The sequence below is a fragment of the Pteronotus mesoamericanus genome, unplaced genomic scaffold (genome assembly GCF_021234165.1).
Source record: "Pteronotus mesoamericanus isolate MK-2021 breed Mesoamerican mustached bat unplaced genomic scaffold, CSHL_Meso_final scaffold_54, whole genome shotgun sequence".
NCBI lineage: Eukaryota > Metazoa > Chordata > Mammalia > Chiroptera > Mormoopidae > Pteronotus > Pteronotus mesoamericanus.
Window position 1 is genome coordinate 69,730,001 of NW_026555321.1, and position 23,619 is coordinate 69,753,619.

General features: G+C 38.7%; 1 protein-coding gene across 1 annotated transcript in view; it reads right to left on the bottom strand.

Annotated features, from left to right (window-relative positions):
* ZFHX4 (zinc finger homeobox 4) overlaps positions 1–23,619 on the bottom strand; it is a 177,710-nt gene that overhangs the window by 3,483 nt on the left and 150,608 nt on the right. The window contains exons 6-10 of the mRNA XM_054595244.1: positions 19,565–19,681; positions 13,368–13,501; positions 12,954–13,154; positions 12,311–12,428; positions 6,417–11,804 (exon numbers count right to left, since the gene is read on the bottom strand). Of these exons, the coding sequence (XP_054451219.1) occupies positions 6,417–11,804; positions 12,311–12,428; positions 12,954–13,154; positions 13,368–13,501; positions 19,565–19,681 (5,958 nt within the window). The remainder of the gene's footprint in view (positions 1–6,416; positions 11,805–12,310; positions 12,429–12,953; positions 13,155–13,367; positions 13,502–19,564; positions 19,682–23,619) is intronic.

Genomic DNA, 23,619 nt, shown 5'->3' on the forward strand with positions numbered 1-23,619 from the left:
CATTGAAGAAAGAAGGTGATAGGCTAATTAAATAACAATAGTAAATGATCACTGAAGATAAAAAAACCAAATAGCAAAAAAAAAAAAAAAAAAAAAAAAAAAAGTTACCACTATTCATCATAAGGACTGGGCATGGTTAAGCATGATTTCATTTTTAGGGTACAGGTTAAGCTACTCATTACCATCCTGACAATGTGCCTAACAGAGTACTTGATAGAATTTGAATATATTAACGCTCAACTTTATCACACCCAAAACATGATGCTTCTTCAAGGTTTACTTGTTGTACATAAAAATGATTTTCACCCCATTAGAGAAGGGAATTCAGTGCTCAGTAGGCAGACTCACATGGGTTAGAGTATGAATCCTATTGTAATGCAAGAAATCTTTGCTAGGTTTCAAGTCCCCAATCTAATGTTGTGGTTGGTAATAACCTATTACAAAGTCAATTTTATGAGCTGGATAGTTAGGTGAGAAACTAAATGTCAGCTCAGGATAGAAAAGGGAGTTATAAAAGTCTGTGCCTTTCCTAAATATGTTTTCCAGAAGGAAATAAAGTTGATTGCAAAAGGAACAGACTGGGTGGGTGGTGGTTCATTCTTGACTGAGAGAAGGCTAACCACTAAATGATCAGGACAAGGACTAAGATGCAGGCATGATGGGCTGATAGGAGAATTAACCAGGAGAAGGTGAATGGAGTTTAGCACATAGTTGTAGAGAGAATGATTATAGATTTAAGACAATCATCTTTTTACTACTGCTCAGTCTTACCTGCATGTTAAATGCAGCACTTGGGTGTTTAAAAAAAAATTTTAAGCACAGAAAAATTACATGCTTCTACTTCTGTAGCTAGGAAAAAAAAAGAACAAACACAACCCAAACACAACTTCGTTTCTTCATTGGTCTTTACCCAGCTGAGAAAGCTTTGCTTAGTCTTAGCTTGAATTCGGATTGCTCTGAAGTCCTTAACAGCACTCTCAACTTCACCCTAATCATTATCATCTCACTGTCAATTAGTTTAGCTTATTACTAGCTGCTCTTTGTAACCTTACCACACCCAACTCTTCTCTGACCTGCTTTGAAATAAGTTCTGTACTCGTTTCAGTGATAGTCTCTAAGGAATGTCCATCATGTTAGAAAATAGTCTCCCAAAATCCTCAATGGTAACTACAGACAGATGCTAAAAATTCCATTTTTTTAAAGAAAATTGGTTCCTTGAGCTGCAAATATTCAAAATGAAAAAAAAAAATCTTTGAAAGTAACATTGTATCTCAGGGAAAAACTGATAACAGTATCCACATTTTTACAGAAGGGTGGCTGGCACAATTGAAATAAATTTAAATGAAAATGACAAGATTTACAGGGTGTGGCAAGAATGAATTAATAAATTCCCTGATCTTTAATCTAATTTAGTATGATAAGCTTTGATTACTGGGACTTACACTTAGCCCTAAAGAAAACTGTGACAGAATGGCATTGCTTTTGGGGGCCCAAACCTTCAACTCCCTGGCCGTTATTCCTACACTGATATATATGCCTGGTATCTTCTTTCTACTTGCTTCTCCATAAAATTTTATTTGCAAGAAAGAACAAAGATATAAATACACCTATTCCTGAAAAGGCTTCATATATACTAAATTAGATAACTTGAGGTTTCTTCCCACTATGTTATTCTGATTTTATGAAATTCTATGCTAATTTACATTTAACAGAAGATAATACATTAAGTCAAAGAAATTACTATCTAATTAGAGAATTTCAAGCATGCATGATTTAGGTGGAAAAAGCTTTACTAAGGAAAAAAAGATCCATCCTTACATTGTTAGAATGATATTATGTTGGTAGCAAGCTTCTTTGCCTACGCATAAAGCCAACTTTACTTCTAAGTCTAGTATAATGAGACTTCAACTCAGTAACTGAACCCCTTCCACCCGTGCTTTTCCCCATAAATCTAAAAATTGCCAGCTCACCTAATCTCTGTGCCATGAGAATTATAGTCAAATTTTAAGAAACTAAGGGACTTAACAGCAATGGTCATTAAAAAGTAAGACAGACCAATGGTTGTTCACTAGGCTTTACCATCATATGGAGTCTACAGGTTCCTATCTAGAAGTCATAAAATGAAGTAAAGGTCATATAATGAAGTCATGCAATAGTCTTCTAAAATCCTAACTACTGCAGTCAAAACCTTTCAGGGATTTCTAGGAAATCAGTATCTTGAGAATTAAGATAAGGTAAATAATCAGCTGTTAAGTAAAAATTTTAGGAGAAGAGATACCGATTCAGGATACTGAACGATGTACATCAGACCTACTAGTAAAAGACAAAGCCTGTAAAAATTTGTGGTCAAAAGTTCAGTAACCAACTGACAAAGGAAAACCAGAAATAGAAGAGAAAAACTGAGCAGTGGTCACAATGCAGCATAAGATAACTTCTTTCCCATTCCCTGACTCCTACTCCAATTCTTTGAAATTTCACTAAGAGATTAAAGTTTACCTACAGATAATCTCAAACTACCATAATTTTGTTTGGTTTTGTTTCCTTGAAACAGATGCCTATTCCCAAAAGTAATGCTTTCAGAAGAACATGCCTATCTCACAATGAGCTTAAGATGTTCTTTTCCCCACATTTCTTTGATCTAGGCCTCCTAACAGGAAAATTTATTTTTGAGGTGAAAATAAGACTAATTATGGACACAGGACCACAGAAAATTGTGATAAAAGTATTAAAGACTTATTCTTATCTAGACTTACCCTAAATGTGCTAGTAAATTGCAGTGAAGTATGAGAAAAATGCAAAAGGCATGTTCTGAAGTTCCATTTGAGGAAATTGGTTAGGTAGTATTTCCAAATACTCATGGAACATATTTAAATCAGACACTGCTTAAAACAATAAAGTAATATGTTAAAAATAGAAAATCAAGGTTTTTTTTCTATTCACCTTGAGCAAAATGCCAAAGGAAGCTAACATCCTCAACGATAAAATGTCAATTTAAAGTTTTCTAATTTTTTCCAGGTGTACAGGTTTGTCATTTTTCTCTCTGCTTTCCCTTTTTGCACGTGATCATGATGGAAAAAGACAAATGTAGAAATTTTTTTAGGCAGAAAGTAATTCATTTTATTTAAAAATGAAGGTACACGTGATGTACATCACTCTTGAAAGGACCCTCTTCATAATCTTGAAAGGCTAAATAATTTGAAGATTTCTTGGAAGGCAAGAAGTTTTGTGCATCATAAAGCTGGGAAACCAAACAGAGTACCTCCATCCAAAAAAGAGTGAAATGGATGTTTAAAACCAGGAAATTTAGAAGTTGATAAATATTACAACTGAACATGTACATCGCAATTAATGTATACCTCCAAAGGTGTAGCCTTTGGAATCAGACTTATTACTTTACAGTACATCTCATTTAAATTGAATCCCTTTTTAGTGATTTCCTTAGGATCAAAACCTTCAAATTTACATCCAAAGGGATAGGGTATTTTTAAAATGAAGCCTTTCCCATAACTAAAATCCCATTCAAATGGCCCAAGATGAACATGGCATATTCTCAAAGTTTATTCACATAGATAAACTATTGCAAGAACCCAGGGCAAATGAGAAGTACAGAAATATTCTACTTATGAATATTCTACTTTTAAAAATTAAAAAAATTGAAGTAATTTTCTCCTTTTGACTTCACCTAGCTGGTATGTCTATTTCTGCCATAAAGTGAAGGAGGTATTTGCTTGATGACAAATAATATGGTAGAAAGATGATGAAAGAAAGATGGATAAGCACAGCTCCACTCTGTGAGATGCTTAAAATATTCAGGGTTACTCACCACAAGTAAATTAACTTAAAAATAGGTGAACCGGGAAGTTGGGAACTCAGGCTCTCAAATAAGATCTTGCTGGTGACTCCACTGTACTAATCAAAAACTAAGAAACTTAAAAACTGTCCTGGCTGGTGTGGCTCAGTGAATTGAATGCCAGCCTGTGAACCAAAGTGTCACAGTTTCAATTCCCAGTCAGGGTGCATGCATGGGTTGTGGGCCAGGTCCTCAGCATGGAGCGTGTGAGAGGCAATCACACATTAGTGTTTCCCTCTCTTCCTCCCTCCCTTTCCCTCTGTCTAAAAATAAAATAAACAAAATCTTTTTAAAAAAACACTAAAAAAGTAATTCAAGAGAAATTGCAAATTGTAGTAGGTATGTTCACAGACCTTTTTTCTTTATAATACTGTACAGTTTGTTTTGGTCCATGATTTTATGAAGCAACAGATACATCTAGTGCTGAGCTCCTCAATGTCTGATGCATTTAAATATACTGCTCACTAAGGAAGACCTTCCTGTACATCAGCCCACAATTCGGATAGTTATAAACAGTGCCCACATTTCAGGGGAGGATATACATGGTATTTGTGCTGAGCAGAATGAGGACAAAGGTTATGTTGTTTAAGTATTTTATAAACATCATCTCTCTCCTCCCTTCTCACTTTCTCTCATGTGGGACAGTCAGCAAAGGACCCATTGTCCAAGCAAAGGCCTTCTGACCCAGTGGGGAGAAAAACAGGATGCTCTGACCCCTGTTTACAGAGGCATCAACAACCATGGACACCGACACTTGGACTGTTCTTAGTTCATGTAAAGTATCAAATGTTATGCTATTAATATTACTCTCATTAAATGTTACATAATATTTTATTTAATATTTTACATAACTATAAACTTTACATCACTGTTCATAAGGGTTTTTTCACATTAGACTTTATGTGGAAAAACTTTATTTTACATAATTGATAATTCAAGTTTTTCCACATAAGATATTTTTCTATGTGTCAGTTAATAATCACAGTGATAAATATAGTAGGACTAGAAGACTAGTACATTTACATGCAAAAAATAGCTTTTGCATTATTCTTCAAACAATTATATCTGACAATTAAAATGTACAAACAAAACATGTAATCATAGCTCTGATATTTGAAGCTCCAAGAATGTCCAGATATTTAAGCCCAAAGCCTTATTGGGGGGAAGGTACAGGTATGATAGTTCAAGGAAGGGGCCTTGCAACACTGTTCTTGGGGCCATTCTTTCACATGTAGACCCTTTCTGCTTCTCTCTAATGCCAACACGTCACTCGACAGGGAGCCAGATGAGCTGGCCACAGCCAACAGGCCATTTGATAGTGTTGTTTTCATCTGTCCTGAGGTAAAAGTTAAAGTGGGAATATCTTCCTAAGATCACATGGCAAGTTTGGTTTTTTATAAAAGAAGGGTGAGATTGAAAAGTTTGATATTTATGTAAAAGTCCTATTTGTGTAAATGAAAAAAGCTCTGGGTATTTTGGAAACTTTCTAGAAATCTGTAATTAATTAATTCTAGATAAGTCTCTTTAGAATGTCAAAATTCCCCTTTAAAAACAAAAAAAGCCACTGTTAATTTGAAAAATAAAACTTAGTTTAAAGGAGAAATGATAAGAGAACCATTTTTTTTTCTATTTTGGATAATATATAACTTTTATATACCATATAAAACATTTAACATTTGATGATTGTTTGGCTACATGATTGCCTAGCACACTGTATTCAATTTGTTTAACCTAATAGTACTGCATACTTATACTTATTCATGAAATTGAACCTGCACAAATTTCATTTCTTGATGAACACAGAATTGGATTCATCTTCTGGGGTTGTCTCAGAAAGCTTTATAATTTTGTTTGACTTAATTACCGTTGCTGGGGTGGGGCTGAGTGTAGGAGCGCACGGGGTAATAGTAACATATTTCTAAGGTTGCAAATTTATTTAAATAACAAGAAACAATGGATGCTAAAAAAGTCAAAATCTTACAGCAATGCCAAATTGCGGATTACCCCAGAAGTCATATTGTTAGTAGTTAAATTTTAAATATGTGTTATTATGTGTTAGGTGTAATGTGGGTCAATTCCTGAGGCTAGAAGTCCTTAACTTTTGAACTCCTGGCACTTACGTGGTGGAGAATAAAAAACAAACAAAAAACAAACAAACAAAAAATCCCTTGGAATGGTTATAATTTAAGAGACCAATAAATGTATTATTTAATGTTTTGCTTTCTTAGTATTGTACATCAAATATTGAGCCAAGAGTTTATACTGAAACACCACTTGAAATCAGTATTGAAATGATTATAAAAAGAATATTTCTAAGACATATAAATGTAGTGATATAAATAATGAATTTATTTATGTCTTAGCCAGTCTTTATTTTTCTGCATATTTTCAGGTAGACTTACTTCCTACTTATTAATTATAGTCAATAAATTCTATATTTCAAATAATTTAATGTCTTTACTCACTGAAATAAAGAGGGATTCCAATGTACTTTGTTCTTGGTCACATGTGATCAGCTGCCTAATATTACTAATTCATTAAACTGACTCCCCTGGATGGGACTTACTGTTTGAATTCTGTGGGAATCCAGGCAAGGAGGATGGGCCATTCATTCCAGGAAGAAGGACTGGAGGAAGGCCAGGGAGTCCTGGATAGGCTGCTGGGAGGCTGATGCTGTGGAGAGGGCTGCTGTCTACCATGCCTGGCTGCTGCACTGCTAAGCCCAGCACATCTGAAGCTTTCTTGATACGGTCAAGTTCCTGCTGTGCCATTAGCTGCCGAACAGTGGTCGGAGCCAAGTAATCTTTTTCCCGATCAAGTTGACTCCCAACAGTCTCCCTCACTTTTGAAATGTGCTGTTTGGAGAAAATATGATCTCTGATGGACAAGCGGGCAGAATACTTCACCCCACACAGGGTACACTCTGGTTTGGTGCCTTCTGTTCCACTTTGATTGATCATGAAGGGCTTCCCTATGTTGATTTTAAATTTCTTCTCCTTGGCCCTTGCATTCTGGAACCACACCTGGACCACACGTTTGGGCAGACCGATCTCATTCCCCAGCATCTCACATTCTTGCATGGTTGGAGTTCGGTAGTCACCGAAGCATGCCTTGAGAACCTTAAGTTGAAGGTTGCTCATCTGGGTTCTGAAACGCTTGTGACCTGGTCGATCGTTATTTTTGGATTTGAAAGGATTGCTGGACCCAAAAGGATTTGGGGAGCTCGGATCAGCGATACTAGATGTTTCACTGCGGTCGGCATTATCATCAGGGTCATCTGTGATATAAAAGCTTTGGTCATGGTCGCCATCTTTGTCGTTGAAATGTATTGAGGGGCTAGTGAGAGAAAAGAGAAATTTCTCATCGCAGACCTCTGTGGTGGGTGTGGTTGCTGTTTTTGGCAAAGTGTCAAGAGCTTTTGGCTCTTTAGGCGATAAAGCTGGCTTCACATCTCCAGAACTTCCCATTGTGCTTTCCACCTCGGCATTGCCCTCATCAACGGTGGTAGCATCACTGATGGCTGTATTAATTGATGACGTCTCATCGAAATCATTTTTAGTTTGATCATACCCAGCTTCAGCAGGAGGGGCATTTAAGTTCTCAACATCCTCAGAACACTCCGCTTTAAATGAAGAAGGGCTTAGCAGATTCTTGGGTGACAACTCTGCGGTCTTACTCACAGGTGTTGACACCGTTGAAGCTAATTCATTCTCACTTGATAAATCGATTTTAGTTAATGGCAAAGATGGATAATCAAAATAAATGTATTTCTGTGGGCTTTCCCCACCGTCTTCCGTGGATATTAAAGGGCTTGGGGGCAAGCTGTACCCTGCCTGCTTTCCCTCATTCCAGTGCCGAGAGCGGATGTGGCTCTCTAGGGCTGACTTGGCCTTGAACAAGGCTCGGCAGAAGGGACACCGTTTATGAGATTGGGCCGGACCCACTGCCCGGAACTGGCCTTTCCTTTCTCGGGCTCGTGTATTCTGGAACCAGACTTGCACAACTCTTTTTTTCAGCCCTACTTCCCGGGCAATATGATCAAGCATTTTTCGGGTTGGATTGGAATCCAGCAAGTATTTTTCATAGAGTATTTCCAGTTGTTCAGGGGTGATAGTGGTTCTCAGGCGTTTATCACGGTGTTGGTCTTCACCGCTGTTGCCTCCCTCCTTTTCACTGCAGTTATTATCTTCTTTGTCATCCAGTTTCCTTTTTAGGGAAGCAGCGACAGTGGCAGGAGCTGTAGTGTGGGAGGCCCCAGTCTGGGGTGGCAACTGTGACAGAGAACCACCCAGCAGCTGTCCGGTCATCAGGGGGTTGTTGGGGTCGAATATCATGTAGGGCATATCCAGGGGCCTCTCCAGGAATGGAGAGTGAAGGAATTGGTTTTGAGCAGCAAGGAAATGCATGTGCTGGTGCTCCTGCCAGAGTTCCGGACTCGGAAAGGCAACGGTACACTGATCACATTGGTATTGGAGTAACTGTGGAGGTAGACTGTTCTGGAGAGAAGTCATGGAAATCTGCAGTGGGCTGGAAGGGACCGGGGTCTGGGAGGCTGAGGGAGGTCTTCCAATCAGTTGGGGTGGTTTGGGGGGCTGGGGCTGGGCCACTGAGGCCTGCACTGGGTCCGAGGAGGTTGATGCTAAGGGTGGGGCTGGCTTGGTGCCTTGAGAAGGGGGCGAGGGGTCTCTCTGCTTTGGCTTTTCTGTGGGATATTCAGGCTTGGGAGATGTCTTCTCAGATTCTGGTTTGGGTGACGTATTCAGAGGTGTATTTGTCCCAGAGCCAGAACTGGCTGTGGGGGCCACAACGTTTTTGGCTGCATCCGTCTGGCCCGATGCTGTACAATGCTTGTATACCAGCTGGTCGGTGGCATCCATGGAGTCTTCAGTTTGGCTTTCATCTTGAGCATCGTCATCTTCATCTTTGTAGCACTGCTTCTTCTGATGCGTAATCAAGTCAAAGATTCGGGGAAACACCACATTGCACTTTTTACACTGATACTGCATGTTGCTGGTTCGGATGTACCGCTCATTAGTTAGTTCCCGTTTCTCATTATCTTTTGTTTCTGCTTGGTTCTCATAACTCTTCCGTGCTTTCTGACGAGCATTCTGGAACCATACCACGATAACCCGGGTTGGGAGGTTGAGAACGGTGGAAAGTTGTTCTATCTCATCATCTTTGGGGTAAGCATTGGTGTCAAAGAAGTCTTGTAGAACCCTAAGCTGGTAGTCGGTGAACCTCGTTCGGGAAGACCTTTTACTGAACGAAGCATCAGATTTGTAGTGCTCTAAGGAGGAGGGTTGTGGATCAATTCGTATGTCTTCCAAAACCGTTATAGGTGGGTTACTGAAGTTGTACGGAGAATCCTTGTTTCTCTGCCTTTCCTTAAAAAGCGTGTTGCGAAACCAGTGCTTGATAACTTTTTGAGAGAGGCCCGACTTCTCTGCCATTTCCTGGATCTGTTCTTCGCTAGGAGAATTATTGATGTCAAAATAAGCTCTCAGGATTTTGAGCTGATCATCTGTAATTCTTGTCCGTGGGCGTTTGAACTGAGAATGCCTTAAGAAGTTGGGGTCTAACCCGAGCTGCTGCTGGCAAAGTTGTGTGAGGTCTGCAGATAGTGTGTCCATCTGGGGCAGCTGCAGGGCCAGCTGGGGAGGAAGTGCCGGGTGTTGCACAGGCTGCATCATAATAGAAGGGAAGAGGGGGAGGTCCAGAGACACAGGCAGTTGGACCTGTGGGGGAGCAGAAGGTGGAGGGGGAGGGGGAGGAGGGGGAGGAGGAGGTGGGGGCGGTGGTGGCGGAGGAGTGGGTGGTGGAGCTTGTAGGGGAGTGGGCACAGAGCTTGGGATTTTCACTGGCCCCATGGAGGAAGGCTGTGGGGGAGCTGGGGCCAGTGGGGGCGGGGGTGGTGGTGGAGGTGGTGTTTCTGGAGAAGGTGGTGAAATTGGATAAAGCTTGTCATAGGCCTCCCGGTATTGACGAGCAAATCTTTCCAGTGCTCCATATGGGAAAAACTGACCGTGCACATGTTCCTGGTGACTCTTTAAAATGAGAACATTGGAGAACAGTTTCCCACATGTTCCACATTCCAGTTTATCTGAGTTTTCACCCTCCCCACTTTTGCTTTTCTTCTGCACCTTCTGCCTGTTTTCATTATACTGAATGACCAGCTCAAACCCAAAGTTTTCCAGTAATGCTTTGGCTGCATTTCCTCTGGCCCCAGAAGCTATTCTGGGTGGTGGGATGGATGGTTCCAAGGACTTGGGCTTCTTTGAGTCTTTGCCTTCTTTGAGTGTTTCACCTTCATTTGTAAATTCTTGCTTTGGTTTTTCTTGCTTTTCCACACTCTCTTCTGCCTCCTTGCAAGATGGCACATCCTTCAAGGCTGGGCAGTCGGCACTGGCCATGCTGGCTTGGTCTTGTTTCAATAGCTTGCTTGCCTGCTGCTGCTGTTGCTGCTGCTGGGGCGGCTTTTGAGATGGCAGTGGGGGCTGCGGGGCCTGGTACTGTTGTGCTTGTTGCTGTAGGATTTGCAATTGAGTTTGGCCAACATGATGTTGAGTCTGAATCTGCTGCTTCAAGTCTTCAAGCAAGGATCCGGCCATGCCTGTCATGCCAGGCATACCAAACGCAGCAGAGCCCGGCAAGCCCAACTCTGGCCCCAGGTTGAACTCTGTCCCGGGGATGTAGAAAGGAAAGAGAAACTGAGGCTGCTGAAACTGGAGCAGAGCTTCTGGGGTCATAGGAAAATGAGGCAAAAAGGCTGGGTTTAGAAACTGAGGCTGAAAAAATGCAGCTTGCTGTTGTAAATCATGCTGGAGTTGCATCTGAATTTGTGCTGGTGACTGTGGTGGGTGATGTGTAGGTTGTTGAGCAGAGATTAATTCTGGAGTTTGCTTTTTGTTTAACTCTTTGGCTTCTAAGTGGGTATCTTTGCTGCTTGCTGCTACTAAACTCATGGACTCTAACATGCCTTGGCCAGGACTGCTAACATTTGCTGCAATGCCGTGCCCCCCAACCACGTGACCACTTGGCTCCAGCTTGGCAGCCCTGGCCTTTGTCTGGTGGAGCACAGATCGCATGTGGATTTCCAAGGTCGAGCTTTGGCTGTATGCAACGTTGCAGATGCTGCACTTATAGGGTTTGTTATCTGTGCCGCTATTGGTTTCTTGAGGGACAGGACTAGAGGCTTCCTGCAACACCTTTTTCAATTTATGGAGATGAGAAACTGAATTATAATGGACCAAGAGAATGTTCTTTTGGGTGAATGATTCTTTACACACTGTACATTTATATGGGCGAGATGGATCAAGGAATTTTTCCATCGTAAAATTTGGCCCTTTTCTAAAGGGTAAGGTCCGCTTTGGTTCAGAGCCTGTGTCATCAGGAATAGAGCTACTGTCACTTCCTACAGGACTTGCCTTCCCCTCGTGGTCCACCTCGTACTCTCTCTCCATTTCCTGCTCCAGAGCATGCTCATCCTGGGCCATCATTTCACTCTCGGCCCAGAGTTCACCATTCACGGGCAAGGAGGCGTACAGCTGTTGGAGTTCAGCTTCACTCAGCTCAGGATGGCCTGCTTCCAAGTGTTTTTTTAAAGCCTGGAATGTACGGAAACTACGCTGGCAGAGATTACACATTGTCGCAGCCCGAATCACATGATACTGGGAATGTATCTGAAGCTTCTGCATCGTCTTGAATGCCAAGCTGCAGTGGTTACAGCGGTACTTATACACGTGGCGATCTGAAACAGACAGGGGTTGCCTCTTCTGCTGTTCGCTTAATTGATCTTGCAGGGTGTCGGGGATTTTCACATCCTTACTCCCATTTTTGTTCCATTCGGACACTTCTATAGGTTCTTTAGTTGGTTTCTGTTCCTCACTCTTTATTTCCACGCTAACCTTTGAATCGTCAAGACCTGCTATACTTTTGTCATCCACTGGACTTTCACCTGTGCAGGAGAAAGCACAGACACATGGCTTACAGGAAGAAAGGCTAGGTGCCAATAAATATTGGAAGTAGAGCCTCTAACCATTTCTGCTTGATTCTTTAGAGAAGTATTTGCTGTGCAAATACTATGTTGCAAGCACTGTGCTAGGCACTGCCAATACAAAGGTGATAACAAATCACCACTGACCTCAAGGAATTTCAGGAAGTGGAATAAAAGCAGTCAAAGGTAATTATAGTAACTTGCTACAATCAGTGTGGCATCAAGGGCCATTCCTTGCCTTATTGTTCAGGAATTAGAACATACAGAATATTCTTGGTCATAGATACTTGGGTCCCCCAAGAGCTGTGACACATAACAGATACTAAATGTGCATTGAAAACTATGTCTCTTGGAATATTTTCTCTTCTGTGCTTGTAACTCTTTGATAGTAATAACCTTGGAGCTCTACCACAAATGCAAGCCCCTGATGTGTGTTTTCTGCAGACCTTGGTCACAGGTCGGCATACCTGAATATTTCCCAGATGCCTCAGCTGTGACGGCTGCAGGTGTGTCCCTCTCCACTTTCTCGGAGGTGGCTGTTGGCAGTAGCAAACTGTTTGGCATCATCACATCAGGGACAGGCACCTGTGAAAACCCAAGGGGTTCCATCAAATGTACCCCAAAAATCACAGACTCTGCCACGTCCATCATTTGTCCAGTAGCATCCCCCTTAGAGTTTTCCAACCAAAGCAGGGACATTTTTATGGCTCTTACAGACAACTCCTATCCCTTAAAATTTCAGTACAATGCCACTGCAATGCTGTACTCTTTTCTTTTTAAAAAATGTTTGTGTAGGTCTCTTTCTTTATACTGATACACAAGACAGTTTGAAAGTCAACGTGTCCACTTGACTCATTTGATTAACATAATAGGTATAAAAATAAGGCTGTAAAACACGTTATTGAATAATCTATGCCTGTTATCACATTTATTTTCCTAAGCAAAAGAGACAACAAATGGGCCATCGACTGTGATTTCTGTAACAGAGTCTGTGAGCCAGCTTTAAGTTGTGAGGAAGAAATAAATTTCTATCAACCAATAATTGCAGATTTTGTGTTGCTAATTTCCAGAGATTTCTGTCACACATGCATCAACACTTGGTGTCCTTACTGTCATAAGCAGCTTCTCCACACAGTCTGGAGATACGCTGTGCAAATGTGTCAGGTGCAGTTGGAGGTGCATCTTGTTGCTGAGGACATCCTGGCAGAGGGGACAGCAGATGACCGGCTGCACCGAGTGCTGTGACAGGACATGCATCTGGATACGACTTTGGTCCCTACTATTGTAGTTACAATAAGGACACTGATAGAACTGGAAAATATTGAATAAATGTGGCAAATGTTAATGTTATTCTGATGACTTCACAGCATTAGTAGTAACACTGAGGGTTAATTCATTGCCAACGCAAGGTCTATATTTTAACAGGATGTTATTGTTTGGGGCTCTTAAACTACCCGGAACAAAAATTTTAAAAATTTAAAAAAAGAAACAGTTTTATGTAGCAAAGGGGAAAAACATAGTTACCTGTTCATGACAGAATTTATTGTCCTCAGTAGGTTTTGATCTTTTTGTTGTGACATCTTCTTCTTTTGCCAGCAGGAGTGGCTGGGTCACCCCTGCCACACTGACTTTTAGCTCCTTTTCTGGTGTGATTATTCCTGATCCCCCCCCCAAAAGTAGAACACGTCAATTTCAAAAGACTAACAATGTCAAACTTGAAAGATTCTATGATTTTCATATAGCACTGACTCTAAAGCCACTAAATCACAAGAGGAATCAGACACTTTTAAGTGATGCTAATCTTAAAAGGTAAAAAGCACACTTCTTTGTGTCTACTGACTAAGTGGACTTTATAAATATATTTTAAAATGTACTCCTGTCTCATGTTTAGATAACCCTAGGAGACCTTGAAAGACTCATCAATAACATGTGCTCTCTGGTGTCCCGGGCTGCCTTTATCTCATTAAAGCAAATCTACTCCCATTCACAAATGCTAACATAGAAAATAATTATTTTTACTAACGTTTAATTCCTTACTTCTTTTCTAAAATTCTTGAATACTGAAAATATATCAAAATTCTAAGAAGAGCTATTTATAATTCAAACAAAATTAGTATTTTTACAAATATTAACTATACATTTCTTCTGCTGTTTTTGTGATTTATTCTTTGCTCTAGATATTTGGCTGTACTCATACCATTATGGTACAAATCTCAAGAAGGCAACTGTTTTATGAGGTTAATCCAAATATTCAGCGTTAAAGAGGGTTTAAAATTTTACCTAGATGAGCAATGTCATGTGTAGGAGCCTCACACACATCAAAGAAAGAGCGCAATTCTAATTTCCTAATCTAACAGAAAATTCTTTCCAGCATCAATTTTCCCGATAATCTCCTCTGCAAGGGTGGATATTACAGCGACATTGGGTAGGCATGTCACATACATCTCACGACAAACACAAAACCTCATTTACCAGCCATTCCAATCTCATCATAGCACGGCATCATCTGACCTTTTTTCTGCTGTTTATTATGAGTATTTCTAATTTTAACTTTCAATTTTCACCATCTTCCAGTCAATTTGCAACTAAATTATTTTCAGGGTGAGGATACTATCACTGGACAACTGGGTGCAAATACATGTTGAAATGCAATGAAGCTAAACCATTGATTGCTATCAGACCCCGTGTGAATATAGAGTCTAGGCGTAATCTGATTGTATGCTGTGCATGAAGATTTATCTTGATTTTTTTTTTCAATCCACATATGGTTCATATAAATGAACAAATTGCACCTTATTGCAAAATAACCCAGTTTTAATTTAAAAATAAGGTCAAGAATGTTACAGAAACAAAGTAAAAATGAATAAAAAAATGCATTCCTTTTTCTATCCCGGGTAGAGATGCATGTTTAAACCATGTAAACAATTTCAGACATTTTGAATTCTGAAATTTAAGTGTGACTCCAAGAACACCAAAATTAAAATAGAATTTCAATGACATAATGACAATAATGATAGGTACAGAATTACTGCTACATTTTCAAATAACTACACTGATTTCTAGATTTACAAACATTAGATTTTACTTGAATTGGTACTTTTGCCCTGTATGTACATATGCCTTGGAGAAATGTAGATTCCTTCTAGTCATCTGAAAAAAGAACTGATTACATTTGTATTTTAATGTCCTTAAATTTGAGACATAGACTGAAGAAGTTCATCACACTGATTAAACATGAACCAAGTATTTGATAACCAGAGATATGTCATAAACAGGAAATTAATTCTGGCATCAAAGAAATAGATTTTTTTTCTTTCTCAAAACAGAATGTACTTTGTGCTGTTGTATTTAAAATGTTAAAAATAAAAATCCAGGAAAATAATATGATAAACAGTGTTTTCAAATAAAATTTACTACTTAAAGTGTCAGATCAAGTTGTATACAATCATCATCATTTACATCAGGAAACGCCTATCAGTTGCTTTCCCCTTTGAGACAGGAAGTTTTTTTTTTTTAAGTTCCCCATTATTGAGTAAGAATATGCTTCTTTAAGCAAATAATACTGTCATATTCCCTTATCCTTCTTTTGTGTGCATGGTAGAATCAGACATAACCAAACTATAAGCTTGTCCAGTTCCCTATGCTATCAAAGACTGTCACACAGGAGTTAAAAGAGAATTTTCTTGACCCTTGTTGCTTGCAGGCCCCATGGGACATAAGAAATAGCATAATCCTCAGAAACCTTTAAATCTATTAAATGTATAGCTATGGCCTTATTATCATAATCATATATATTCTAATATTGGTACTATACAGGATTAAAAAAATTATTTCAAGCTATGAAACATTTTACTAAAACTACAATACACTGGTGTACATTTTTGGTATAATTGATCCATTTTATTTTTATGCTTATTAATTTTTATTAATAACATAGTTGCTTCTGAATTTAGTGACATTTGTGCTGCATCAAGAAAATAAGAGTTAAGTGTGAGGGTCATTTCATAGCCATTGCAATAACTGTTGGCTATAGTACTCCACTCAATATCCATGTCAACTTCAATATTTTTTGCCTAATTAACTTAGTTAATTAAACCTGATCTTTATGTAAGCTAGGAGCTATGTAAAGACCATGTTATTTTACATAAAGAAGTTATAAATAAAGACTAGAGCCCCCTGGCTGCAGCTAGGCACCTGGAAATGCATGCCATTGATAAGAGGAAGCAGAAATTCTGAGATGTAGTAACATATGATAAAAAACAGACTCTTGAGGATAAGGCAGGTCATCACGATTATTTGAAAACTAATGGAAATCACATTTTATGCAAGTGTGCCTTTTCTGCTTTTCAAAGGGGTGCACTCTCAGGTACTACTGCCTCCCTGGTAAATTACAAGGATTCAACTCTGAGGTCTTTTTCTGAATTGTTTTATTCTAGAAATATTTTACATCTTGAATAAGGGCCAATCAATTTCAGGAAAAATTGATTAAGTTTTGTTATTACTGATAGTTTATATGTTACCTTATTTGAAATAAACCCTCTTCGATACCCTAGACAAAATTTTGAAGTGATATAATACTTCATTTTGTATTATTAAGGACATCACGACATTCTCAAAAAAACATGTCCTTTTAACACATTTAAACTAAAAAAATGAAGTCTAATTACAAATAAGTACTGCCAAATAGATGAGCCAATGATTATCAATCAATTAAGAGATTATTTAACTTGCATGAGATTGCAACATAAAAATGACATAATTCATTTCAATTCAGAAGCTGCTTACTTCATAATTTCCAATCCCTAAAATACAGAAGGTTGTAAAATGGCTTATACTCATAACAAGCGAGGAAAATCCAGTAACACATATATACAAAGCAAATCTTGAAAAAAACAATAAAACAAAATACTAAGGTATTATTTGAATATTATTATGAATCAATGTATTTGATAACATTTGAATACTTAAAACTTGAATGTAACAGAAGATGTTTTTCAATGCCAAATAATTCTAAATTATAATTACCAGTGCAGTATTCTTTGTAATGAGACTGGAATGAAAGGATAATTTTAATTGCAATAATGAAGGTTAATTTCCATCCTTCCTAATGTTTACTCCCTTATTAAAAAGTGGTCCCCTTAGCTGTGGCAGAGACATATTACATTTTCAATGCAAATGTATTAATCTGGATAAACTCTATATTAATTCTTGTACTGCAAAGAGCTGTAATTTGGATTATAATTAATCTAAAGTGGCACTAGATTTAAATGACAATATAAATGAGGCATTAGGAGGCTTTTCTATTATGAATGAATATTCAACAAATATAACTTGTATATTGCCAGGTCTCATTTTGAAAGCTCCAGTCCTGGAGATTAATGTCTGTGACTCTGCACAACAGCTTACACAAACACAGTCTTTCTAACATGTGTTAATACCTTCCTGTCTAAAAAATTCTGTGTTAAAGTGGGGTCACACTGTTTCTCATCTAACACATTAAGACAGCGATTAATTTATGTTTTCTCATATTTTTTGACATTTATAACTGACATTAAGAAAAAACAATATACACATAAGTGGTATATGATCTTTAGAAATATTTACAAGGGAAAAGAATTCCATGAAATAATTTTTTCACTTAACACAATTCAATTTAAAAGCTGAAAACTCTGTTAAAAGTTCATGTTAGTTGTCAATAGCAGGAACTGTCCTGAAGTCTGGGAGGTTTCAAGGCTAACTATTTACACTTCAGTAATTGCTTTGCGTTGGTTTTAAAGCCCATTTTTATCCACTTAGATATACCTGGGGAGGCATTTCTGCAGGGATAAAAATTTGTATTAAACTAGCATTATGCAATATTCCAAATCCTCTCCTATGCTCAAGCCCTGTCTAGATGGTACAGTTAGGGACAATAACTCATCAGGCCATTAGGGAGTGAGGAGCCCATTATTCAGGCAGAGAAGTGAATGTTACTGATGGAGACAGGGCACCTCCATCTTTGGTGTGTCCCAAGTAAGACTCTTCCCTCAATGGTAAGGTTAGAGCCATTTTCAAGAGATTCCCAGAACCCATCTTTACAGGGAGTTAGATATTTAAAACCAAGCATAATATCTTACACCTGAGTATTATGTGAGCACTCATTGAATGCTAATGTGCTATCTGTGTGTTTCACATATTCTTCAGAAGACTGGGAGGGGTCTCTTCTGCAGTCCACTGAGAGAAGGAGGCAACTGAATGCAGGCAGAATCCTGCCCGTCCAGAAGTTAAGCAGCTAGGCTTGATGAGATCCATCCTAGAGAGTGAGTAAACTGACTACCTTGTTATTTCCAACTCTTTTCAAATGAAGTTTAGATGGCACTACCCTTGACCTTACTGGTTGCTAGGTATTTCAAATTTCTTGTCAGTAACCTCAAAGACGGCATACTAACATACAGCTATGGCATCTTTTTTACATTGCTTTAGGCTCAATACCAACCTCCTATCCTCTTTGTTTAAGTCAAATTAGAATCATATGTTAGGCACTACATTCTCGACACAAATTGAAGTGGCGCTTTTTCACTGGACTCCTGAGAGCAATTTAGCATTGAACAGTGTGGGATAGGAGCAGGGAGGCCCTTTGAATTATTTTTGAAGAGAATGCAAAACTAAGATATGCAGAGACAGAATTACAGATGTGGGACAATTCAGGTTTAAATGAACTTATATGTAAAAATGGTATTTTTTGCACAACCCACTATCTTCAGAGTGAAAACGAGCTTCTTTATATGAGGCTGTCACTAAAATTCAAGGAAAAGATAGATGACTACCTGAAACTAATAGGCTTGAACCCGTTTCAGCAGTTCTTCTGCTTCAATGAGTCCAACATAATAAAAGTAGGTATAGCGTACAGCAAAAGTAGCCAATGTAATATTTATTCATCACGACCACAGATTTCCATCTCATACATACAAAGCATGGATGAAGTCATATGTTTGCCAAATCAAACACAGAAAAAGCCTTAGGTATCTCCACCAGATGCTGGCCTAGGGTTTGTTTGTGCACAAGTAAATGTCATGACACAAGGGTTTGTTTTCAAAGACAGTAGCTTTCGTTACTGGGATTTGTCTATTCTAGAAGATCAAAATTATCCAGCACCTAATCCCTTTTCAATGATATTTCTTTTTTCCTAGGCTGAATCACCTGTAAACTTTTTCACTGGATTTGTTTGAAATGCCTCAAATAGATGCCCTTAAAAAGGGCAAATTCTTGAGTGTAAGTTGAGGGGAAAAAAAGCAAGGAAAAATAACATGTATTTTTAGGGTTATATTGTTGGGGGGAATGCCTGTGACTAGATAAAAACATTTTCAAGTGATATCCAATTTTGCGCTTATGAAAAATTAATATGCCATCAGAGGAATCACAAGTATAGCAAAGATTAATGAAAAGTGCTTAAAAATTACAAGCACACAAACTGATTTGATTAAAATATAATCTCTCTGGTCATCCTGTAATATTCTTCAACTTATCCACATCTATTGTGTCAGATGGTTATGATTAAAAATAGGTCAATGGGAGGCTACTGATAGAAGTCACATGCAAAATACACATGCAGTGAATAGTAGTGGAAATGTAAGACAGTTTAAATGAATAAAAGCTTTTAATAAGCATGGGGGCAGGATCAAGGAAGGGCTGATTGGGGAGTGGAGGTGGGGGAAGAAGGGCGAAAGATTCTCACATCTTACCAGGGTCTTTACTGGTGTTTTTGCCTTCACTAGGGCCTCTCTCATTTGTGTCTTTCTCATCTTCCTCAGCCACTGCTGCAGGTTTAATAGGTCCCTCTGCCTCCTCGCTTGGTTCTTCTGTTCAGAAATGCAGACGAGTCAAATAACTACGTGACCATTTAAAAACTTGGTCACTTATGAATCATCTGCAGACATTCATTCTCAAAAAAGAACATAAGTTTATTGACAAGTCTATATTAGAACCTGCTGATGGTACCAATGCGAATTTTTATCTCAGGCAACTTCTTTTATATCCATTGAGAACATGGGCCTGTACTGTATTAAAATAAAAGAAATCTTTTTAAGTATAGTTGAAGCTAGAAAAGCTTGAAAAATGGGTGTAAGGCAGTCCTGTCATTTCAATAGTAGAAGTTTCTAAGCCACATGGACCCCCTGTTCCGTGGACTTGGATAGATGGCAGAACAAACCAAATTCTGAAAAAAAAATTCTCCATGAAATAATGTGATAATGATGGGTTAAATATGAGACAGGTGTTACTCCTGCCTTCACTCGCCAGACCCCAGAGGAATTCTTTGGAATTTGTCAGAGTAAGATCTCAAAAGTTCAGTTACATTGGGATTTGTTTTTCTATAGGGGGAGCTATACAGGGCATAGGACATAAGAAGGTCTATTTCTTCTATGACAACCACATCACCCCACACCTCATTCACGGGTTCACACCAGCTAGATTACATGGAAATCCTCATAGTAACTCAACCCTATTTAATTATTCTGTAAATCTTAGCTATGCCGCTGCTGGTGGATTAATCTGTTTATGCAGTTAGCCTCTGTGCTGGGCTGTGCAGCACTAATCCGTGAAAGGCCCACTGTTCTCTTTCATCCTGTGATCATTTGTCTCTCACTGTGCTGATGTCACATTTTAATGAATTTTTAGCAATCTGAGTAATTCCAGATAACCAGACTTGCAACTCCCCACAGCATGGCATGCTGTTTTCACGGCAGCACAAAAAATAAAAATCATATTCCCCTCTTCAGGTAGGAATTACATAAATTAGGAGAAGAAGGTAAAATGGGATTTGAAGCACCAGGCTGCTCAATTTCATAAAATGTTTAATGACCATATAAATTAACCCCGGAAAGGCAAAAGGTCATCGACACATATGCATACACTCGTCTATTTGCTTTTGATAAGCAGAGCTTTTATGCAGAGAACATGAAACAATTAACCCTTCAATAACCATACAAAATGCTGCTATGGACATTTTAAGTGTCAAGCATTAACTGAAAATTACACACTGCATAAAATTTTCATTGCAAATGCTATAGTGATTGAAAGGGGGAATCGTGGCGCTCTCCACACCCCATGTTTTATTAATAATGTTCTGACAGCAGAATGAAATATCCACTGTCATATGCAGCAGCTGAGCACACACACACACACACACACAAAATGCTATTGAGTGTCTCATTGGCCTGCCTGCTCTGCTACTGTGAGAGCTAGACACAGCACAGGGGACAGGTCTGGGCTCAATGGAGGCGGCTCCCCAAAGCTAAGGGAAAACAGGACACTTATACATTCAAAATAAAAGTTTGCTTCCACCGTGAGTCTTCAAAGACACCACACAAATCTGTTTGTTCTGTGTTGCACTTTGCTGCTGACAAAAACAGTGGAGAGGTCGTTATGGAAGGATTGGTCACCTGAAGGTTTTGGGAAAGTGTCTCTTTCAGGCAAACACACATGAAAGTTGCACTTTAGGAAGAGAGAATGGACACTTCTTAGGGCTCTAGCCTGCTCTCACCAACAGTGATAATTACCAGTCAGACCCAGGCTCCCTCATCCTGCACAGGGCCAGGCTGAGCAGTCAGTGGCCAGCTTGGCTCCGGGGCCAGGAAGGCTGAGACCATAACTGAATGGGGCCATGGTCCCTGCCAATTCCACACATGTGACGTGACAACCAGTGGCAGGCCGCTACCTGTGACAGCCCATAGCAATTACTTTTCAGCTCTTCCTGGGGAAGAAGACAAGACTTCTTTGAGTAGATTTACTGAACCTTTCCCCCAGGGCTGGAAAATGAAGTGTCACCAGGCTACCAGTGTCCTTATCTTGAGGGGACATAAAATTGTGAGGGCTATCGCAACTCACATTAATAAAACATGGGGTGTCAGGAGAAGAAAATGAAAATTATGAAGGTACTCCAAGAAAAACTACAGTGTAATATGGGTCTCATCAGACGGTTTTTGCAGGGTCTCCGATTCTTCATTTTCTAGTATGTGTTTTAAGGGCGAGAGAAATTCCCAGACATGTTCCTCTATACATCACTCTGGTGTCTGACCTCAGCCTGACCCTGGCAACAGTTTGAGAAATCTGAATGTGAACAAAGCCTCTGTGTCAGCAGCACGGAGAGACTCTGCCATCAACTTAATCGCAAACAGCAGTTCTGAGGCCATAACATTGCCCAGCTAGTCCAAGCCACAACTCAGAGCCTCTGGAGGTGGATTTGCCTGCACAACCTCTGCTTCTAGGATTCCCCCCCTACCCCACCTCTTTTCTGGCTCTTCCTTTGAAATAGGCAGGCAATTAGCTCTAATGCTCAAGCAATTCAGACCTGTTTTGTGGTTTCCAAGGCAAGAGTTGTTTATTACAGGTAGGCGCTTTGGAGCTATAGAACTTTGCAAAATTTTAATCATGCAAAAAATAATCAAAGGGTAACTTATATCCTCCATAAAGTTTCATACAAGTCCAAAAAAGAAAGTTCACTTTCCTTCTTAAGGGGGGTTTTAAAAATAAAGTTGACATTCATTTTATAAGTAGACTTTAGAGTCAGGAGTATTAAAGTGGAGAAACCACTCTCTAGAAAAACTGTACATTGGATTTGGGGTTACGGGAGGAGTGGCTATGTTCTAATTTTCAAGTACCACTTTCCTCCATTGTAAAATGCCATAAAGTATAAGATGCTTTGTAGGAAGCAAAAAATATGCATATGACATTAAATGTGTTAAAGGGATGCTTCAGCACTGAAGGAAATTACATAAATTCCATTACACAAAATTCCAAAATAAAGGTACTAAACTGCATAAAATTCCAAAACAAAGATGGTAATACAGTTTTCTTTTTATCAGTAAGTTTCTTCACCAATATAGTACATGTAATAATGATAAAAGTATTATAACATTTCATAATACTGTTGTATTCACAGTGTAAGTATCAATTTTTTGCCTCATAGAATATAAAAATACAATATGTATTCATATATTAAACTTCATAATATAAATGTACTTAACCTTAAAGTGTGCATTGGGGTCCAGTAGAACTTGCCAGTTTTCAGCCAAATGATAATATGTTTTTATTTTTAAAAGTTTTGAAATAACACTGTAGTCTACAGTACAATTAATTTCCCCAGTATTTTTTTTATCATGGCTAAAATAATGATCTTATAAGTTATTTTGTACATATACATAAACTATATTTAAAAGAAAAGTTTTGAATGACTAGCTTAGAGTATTTTCATTTGAATAATACGTGATTAGAAAATCACAATCAATTTATTCTAAAAATTATAATATACATTTTTAAGCATATTTACTCTAGTGATGTACCTCTGATCAAAGCACCAGCCAACTGTGCTTGGTTCCCATGGCTTTATTATACAATGGGTTTGGGAACCTTCTCTTCTGAGTCTTCTAAAAAAAAAACATTGCACACTTTTTAGCCCATGGAGTGATCATGTAAAGGGGAAGCAGAGGATAGTAAAACTTAAACATCTTTAGTTTTATATACTGAACAACTCTTCAAAACATTTGGCTTATAAGAATTATTCCCTGGATTCCTGTACTATCTCCCTGTCCAGTCCTACCACCAACCTCCAAATCTATCTTCTGTATGATTTGCTTAAATCTACTTAAAATCTTTTAATGACTCACTACAAGAAAAAATTCAATCTTCTGTACATGGTAAGAACACCTCTGAGATACCTGGTCCTTGTCCACCACTCCAGCATCATTTTTCTTTACTTCCAACCTGGCACTTAATATTCCAAACAAAAACAAAACAGAAT